Source organism: Arachis ipaensis, chromosome B06, assembly GCF_000816755.2.
Source record: "Arachis ipaensis cultivar K30076 chromosome B06, Araip1.1, whole genome shotgun sequence".
NCBI lineage: Eukaryota > Viridiplantae > Streptophyta > Magnoliopsida > Fabales > Fabaceae > Arachis > Arachis ipaensis.
The window spans coordinates 125,348,091-125,355,070 of record NC_029790.2 but is presented as its reverse complement, the minus strand read 5'-3'; the positions used below and the strand labels follow the sequence as shown (position 1 = coordinate 125,355,070).

General features: G+C 32.5%; 1 protein-coding gene across 2 annotated transcripts; it reads left to right on the top strand.

Moving 5' to 3' along the window:
- LOC107605293 (probable plastid-lipid-associated protein 11) lies at positions 3,445-6,604 on the top strand. Of its 2 annotated transcripts, none has more exons than XM_021105014.1 (3): positions 3,445-4,076; positions 4,318-4,387; positions 6,278-6,360. In XM_021105014.1, exons 1-2 carry the CDS (start codon positions 3,589-3,591, stop codon positions 4,385-4,387), a joined length of 558 nt encoding a protein of 185 aa, XP_020960673.1. In that variant the 5' UTR covers positions 3,445-3,588; the 3' UTR covers positions 6,278-6,360. The 2 variants fall into 2 exon arrangements, with proteins under 2 accessions (XP_020960673.1, XP_016162616.1); XM_016307130.2 differs by having other exon boundaries at positions 3,447-4,076; positions 4,318-4,383; positions 6,278-6,604.

The window sequence follows — 6,980 nt, the reverse complement described above, 5'->3', positions numbered from 1 at the left end:
TTAGGAAAAAAATAATAATTTTTTTAAAAAAAATTATAAAATAAAATTGATTTTATGTTTAGATATCTTATGTAAAAAGATCTTTTTATATATCAATTATATTTGAGTAAAATAAGATAAAGGTATTTTTTTATTCATTTATTATGTTAAAAATATATTTTTTAAGAAAAAAAGATATTTTTAAAAAAATGTAAATTATAGCTTCTCAAAAAAGATATATATTTTTTATTTTTTTAGTGTTTTTATTTTTACTATTAAAAATTTGTCAAACACGTTAAAAAATAAAAAAATATTTTTTTATTAAAAAAATATTTATTTTTATTAAGATAATAACGCCCAAACAAGCACTTAGCTCAGATGATAATATATGTGTTTTTTAATATGTTATATTCTGTTCAAACTTTGTTAAAAGTATCAAGTATTGAAAAAGAATTCTCTAATATTATGTGAGTGTGTTGTAATCTTTAAAATTAGAAGTTGTCCAATTTATCTAAAAAAAAAATTAGTGAAAGATCTAAATTTAAAAGATCACTTTATAATTGAGGTAATAACTAAAATGGTTCTTGAAATTCTTTACTCACTTCAGATTAGTCCCCACTTTTTAAAATGACCAAATGTATTTCCTACTTTTGGAATCGTCTGTTAGTCCAAAAGTTATTAGACGTTATAACGTTGTTGATATGCGTAGTTAAATGCGAAGTTGACAATTTAAAAAGCGACGTCGTTTAAGAGGAACAAGCCAAACGATGCCGTTTCCTATAAAAACACTTTCTTCTCTTCTGCATCATCTCTTCATCTCCTTCAGCTCGGAGTTGCTGAACTTCGCAAGTGCTCTTCCGTGACACCTCCGCTTGTGTTCAATAAAACAATTTTTGCATGAAGCATCATCGTATTCGCACATTGCAAAAGGTAAAAGGCGAATGTTTAGGTTTTTGTTATCTCTCACCGTCACTCTTTTTAGTACAATCTTAAATGCTTGGATGTAATTTATATTGAAATAAATTATTCCAATGATGTTCAAAATATTATAGTGATAGAAAAAAAAAATAAAGGAATAAAGGAAGTAATTAGTAAAGTGAAGCTTAAAAAAAGAGGAGATTTCAATTCAGTTATCGACATCGTGGCTTTTTATTTATGCAATACTTTATATGAATTTAAGTTCTAAAAAGACAAATTGACGAGACATTGTGCCAAAAATGGATTATATTGATGAGGTTGCAAGTTTTAAGGAAGCTATTAACCACTACTACTACTTCCAGTTTTACTTGGATGACCTTCCATTTTAGGGGTTTATTGAGAAGTTTGAGGAGGATAGTTGGAGTCCTAGAGAAGGACAAAGTATTACCTTTTTATGCATGTTCAATTTGGTGTTCTTTCAATGGAGACTAAGTCATAGAAGTGAATGCATTTAGTGATCCAAATTGTTCTATTAATATAAGTAATGATATTGATATTGATGTTGATTTAAGTTCACTTATTCAATTATCCGAAATGTAACTGCACTGCATTTTGAGAATAGGATGGACAGATACTCAAAAACTTCTTTGTTGCTCAGATACTCATCAGCATCTTTCTATGGCCAATTTATTAGAAATAGATGGGTAATTCCATATGCAATTAACTTAAAAAACAAATGATGTCTCATTATATTTTTCTATCAATATCCTATGTCTATTGTGTGACTTGATTATGATTCCAGAAGAAGAGTGTTAATTTAGCAGTGATTCTTTACATTAGACTAGTTTTTGTCGTAGCCTCTATCTTCAACATTATTGCAATATTTTATGGTGCCACAACCACTATCCCGTTTTGCTCCCTTATCGTGATTCTTGTTATATTCATAGTCTTTGCTTATCTCTTTATTCGTGTTTGGTGGAGTTGTCGGATACGGCTTTAGAATTGAGTTTCAAAATCCTTCTTCCACAAAGAGATATTTTAGGGAGATTCAACAATTTGCTTAGTATTGGAGAACGTACTATTTCAAATGTTTCTTGGCGGTCTTGTGCCGTTTAGTGCAATTGTCTTGCAGTTACATCAGGTATATGTTAGTATGTAGGGCTATAAAATTAAAATATACACTTTTTTTAGCATTTTGTTCGTCACATTTATCACTGCTGTTGTCATAATTGCATTGGTCAATATTGGCTTGACATAAATTCAATTATTTGTGGAAGACTATTGATGGTGATGGAGGTAAGTTATTTTACTAACAAAAGTACTTGCTACTTGTGTAATAGCAGATTGTTAATGAAATAACATTACTTTTTTCATTTGAAAATATTTTTTGAACATTGATATTTACTATATTTTTAGATTTAGAAGTCACCTTGTACTATAATATTTAATTTTTTTATTTTTAAATTTAGTTTTTGATATTGAAATAATTGCAGAGTGAATGTTTTAAGCAAGCAAAGAAAATTTTTTTTTTCTATAATCGTATGTTCTCGAAACTGGATCTTATTAAATTTTGTTTAATTGAATTGTAGCTTGTAGCAATATGCCAACATGTTCTTCATCAAGTAATAAAGAAAAAAAACCACGATATCACAGTAAAATATGGTTTCAATCCAGTGAATAAGAGAGTTAATTATAGGTCACGCAAAAAGAGTAAATAAGAGTTTTAGAGAGAAGACGGCGAACAACGCAGAAGAATAGATTAAAAACGAGTATTGTTAGGGAGCCAATGTTATAAAATGAACATCTCATGTTATAAAAATACTCACCCCAAAAGTTTAAATTGATTTTGGGATTTGCCAAGAATCGAATTCTTGACTTTTCAGATCTAGAATTTTAATACCATGTCATGAAACCACTCATTTCAAAAATATAATCTGATAGGACAATGTAATATTAATGGTCATATCTCTAATACTTCCTAAACTTTCATTGTACACATTATACACTTAGGCCATTAATTTCCTATATTTTTTCATTAAAAACATATCAAAACGATAAAGATAAACATTTAGGAGTTAGAATTTTATAAGTGTAAATTGATCATTTAGATATTTTAATCAAATTTAAAAAGTCAATTTGAATTAAACTCATTGTGTCTACATCAACATCCAGTTAAGTGTCAATTCAGCACCAATAAAATTTCTTTTAATTTTTGGACTAACAAAAATTTACTATTTATGAGAGTTAAAGATATATTTGATCATTTTAAAAAATAAAAAATTAATATAAAGCGAATTAGAACTTTCAAACACCAAATTGAATCTTACCTCCGGGAGTGGATCCTCTCCAGTGAACAAAAAACTGGATGGTATCCAGTGCTTAATCTAACCATTCATTACTCTCTCTCTCTTATTTATTTCTGATCCCATTTATAGAATCAAAAGTGAAAAATCACACTGTATCTTGTCAAGTGTTAAAAAAACTGGAGAGGATCCATTTTCCCTTACCTCCTTTGTAGTTCGTAGACTTGGTCCAACTAACTAGTTCGACTAATAGATTTCACTTCATTTCTGAACCGCCAATTTTTTCAAGGAAAAGTTGAGACACTTGATTGAATTTGAAACACCCACCACACTGACTAAACGCCATGAGACTCACAGCCACGAACTCCCTTCCCTTCCACCCGTGTCCATGGCCACCACAACCCTCCTTCTTCCCACACCCTTCAAACCCCAAAGCCCTAATTCAAAACTCTCGGTCCCTCGTTGCTACTCTCACCCAAGGTTCACCTGCTCTTCCGTCACCGCCCAATCCCAATCAGCCAGGGAGCGCCTTCTCGTCCTAATCTCCGACCAGGACCGCGGCCTCAGGACGCAGACTGACCCTGCGAGGCGTGCTGCCATCGTCGAAGCCATCGACGCAATGGCCGAACTTGGCGCCGGAACTGTGACCACTGACGACTCACTCTCCGGCACGTGGAGGCTGCTTTGGACCACCGAGAAAGAGCAGCTTTTCATTATCGAGAAAGCTCCCCTGTTCGGAACACGTGCCGGCGACGTGTTGCAAGTCATCGATGTCCAACAGAAAACCCTCAATAACGTCATCACTTTCCCTCCCGATGGGGTTTTCTTCGTCCGTTCCGGGATTGAGATTGCGTCGCCACAGAGAGTCAATTTCAGGTGAATTAGGGCAAACTACTGCTTTTGCAACTGGAAAATGGTGATTTTAACAAAGTACCTCGAAATATCACAAAACTTTGATAAATTTCGCCAAATTGGTATAAAACTTTTTGTGATTTTGGAGGGACACGAATATCTTTTATTCCTGCCGGTGCTATTATATCGGAATAACATTCTTTCGATGAAGAAAATTCATTTACTGTTGTTCAACACTTTTAAAGTCTGACATTGGTTGCTTTAGATTTACTAGTGCAGTATTACGTGGGAAGAATTGGGAAATACCGTTGCCGCCATTTGGACAGGGTTGGTAGGTACTTTAAATATACAGTGTAGTTGAAGTAAAATGTTAGTTATGCTTGGTAGATTTACTTGCTGACTGATTATTTGTGTGTTTGTGTTTACTCCTTTTAGTTTGCTTTTACTGATGAAGCTTAATTGGGGATTTAAAAACATAGATTAAATGTGAAGTTATCTTGTCCAGTAGAGAGTTAGTTTGGAATAACTTCTGATTCATGAATTCAAGCAATTTAATATTTTTTATTAATTTATTTTTATATTTTTGTTTATAAATACTGTCCTATTTCTGAGACCATATTGGTGTAAGTGTTTTTTTATTTTTTTACCTTATTGATATCCTGAGACATTATTGGAGGCAGCTTAAAATCTTTTCCCCCTCTTGGCCTCTTCATCATGAATTTGTCTTCTCTTGAAGATAACTCAGATCAGTTTTCAGTTTTGCCATAGATTAATAGTGTTACATAGTAGTTAATATCAGGCATTGTGTGCCAACTCTTTCTTAAGATATAGCAATGACTTGCTTTGTGGAGAGAGTTTGGCAAAGAACATCAATTTCCTTAAGAAAGAATGGAACATACAATTCAAACACACTTCATAAATCTTGAGAGTTTCTAGAGCTACATTGCATGATATTGTTAATCACCCATTCGGCTATACCTCATACTATGTATAGACCATCCTTTGTAAGTTTAGTTCTCCCGATGTGATTTGATATCTAATGGCCTTTGAGGATAGTGCAGAAGACTTGAGCTCACTGCTATCATTTTTTACCATGCAATATGGAAACTCTGGGTGGGAAAGGGGCAGATGGTCCTTGGAGATAAAGGAGGCCGAGAAAAAGATGAAAAAGCAAAAGGGAAGGAATTAGGTCCGGTGTGAAATTGGGAATGAGTTGTTGCAGTACTAATGAGAGGTGTAGATGGAAAGCTTTCATATTAACTTGAAAGGGGATTGGGTTTTTAAAGTACTTAGTACATATCACAATCCATATTTTTTGAATTCAAAATTAGTTTGAAAGGGGAAGATTTTATCAATTGAATATTTATAAGTCACTGAAAAGGTAAGAGAATTCAATAAGAGAAGAACCAACCAATCCAGGAAGTCTCGAAATTATTCAGTTTATTCAATCGCTGGCCATCCAACTTGCCATCCCCAGACAAGCACCTAGAAAATACCTTAACCACAGTTGATAAATCAAGCAAGTCCACAAACTCGTGTTATGTGAGAGTAAGTTTTAAGACCCTAATGCAGAAACCCTAAGGATACACAGATAATGAGCATTATTCATTTAATGTAGAATCAAGATCGAAGAGAGAAGAGAAATGATGATGAAACTTGATTTGATTGAAGATTAGGGGTAAAAGAATATGTTTGGGCATTCTTATAAATAGGTAGATAGTACATCTCCAAATTTGTTGTCCTTGAATTAAAGGTACTGAACATATTAGTCCCTAAACAGGTGAAAAATCTTTGCATAGTCTTTGAGCATTAAGAATTTGAGGCATATTTGTCAATTCTGATCCTTAACCACCATATATAATTACATATTAGTAGTATCTAAAAGGAACAATATGATTGATATTTTCAACACTTAGAAAATATTATGTGGGATTACATTTCTCAAGGACGATTGTGTATGGCACTGTTTTTCTTAAGGAGAAATTTTTGGGGTTTTCTCATAGAAGAAACTGTACACAATTGGTTAAAATCTTACATGGCATCCCAACAGTAGAAATAGTTTGTTGTGTTTTCCAGTCTTTTAGAGAAATAATGATCTACTTTCTAAGCTTTTTCTTCTATTTGTCGGATTCATCTCTGTTGTCTCCTGTTTTATCTATTTGACCAATAATAGGATGCCTTTTCTTCAAGTTTTAGTGTTTTACTTTGTTATCCTGTTTTGGCAGGTTTGATACTGTTTACCTTGATCGTGACCTTCGAGTTGCGAAGGATATCCGGGGAGACTATTTAGTTGTAGACCGGGCTTCATATAATTGGAAAGAATGAAAGGAGGAGTCTTCACTCTCATTGTATGTGCATATTCATTCAAGAATACTTCTAACTCAACTTGCTTGTATGGTTTTATTTTCTGTTTTTTTTTTTAAATTTTTTTTAAATTTTTTTTTATTTATGACACATCTTATATCTTTTCGGGTGCTTGCTGATTTGATATATATATGCTCGGGTTGTTGAAGTATGGATTGATTTGTTAACTCTAGAATCCCTTGGATATAGGTTTTGATGAATACAAAGAAAATAATATATTAAAATCTCGTTAAGAGTTATTACAATGGTTTACTATGTATTGTATTAATAAAAATTTACTGCGGAGTTCAATTTGAAATTTGTTGGGAACTAATTTGAGTATTTACTTTAAAAATTATTAAGCAACCAGTTGTGCTACCTACAAGTTTCAGCTTGATAGACTTTGTTGAAACGTTTCAATTTCAGAAAAAGTTGACAATCATAATGCAATACATTCTCATGCTACATTTGTGCTATTTCCATTAACATCAGGATTAGTTTTCTAAAGGGTTAAGCTTTTTACGGGTTGTAGAGAAAAAAGCTGAAAACACAAAGATGGCAAAACAATACAATCCAATGGGTGAA

Bases quoted from the DNA above. Each gene is read 5' to 3' on its own strand.
- LOC107605293 (XM_016307130.2), top strand. From the start codon at position 3,589: ATGGCCACCACAACCCTCCTTCTTCCCACACCCTTCAAACCCCAAAGC. The intron at 4,077-4,317 runs GTGAATTAGGGC...TGGTTGCTTTAG, and splicing joins CCACAGAGAGTCAATTTCAG to ATTTACTAGTGCAGTATTAC. The intron at 4,384-6,277 runs GTAGGTACTTTA...CTGTTTTGGCAG, and splicing joins CCGCCATTTGGACAGGGTTG to GTTTGATACTGTTTACCTTG.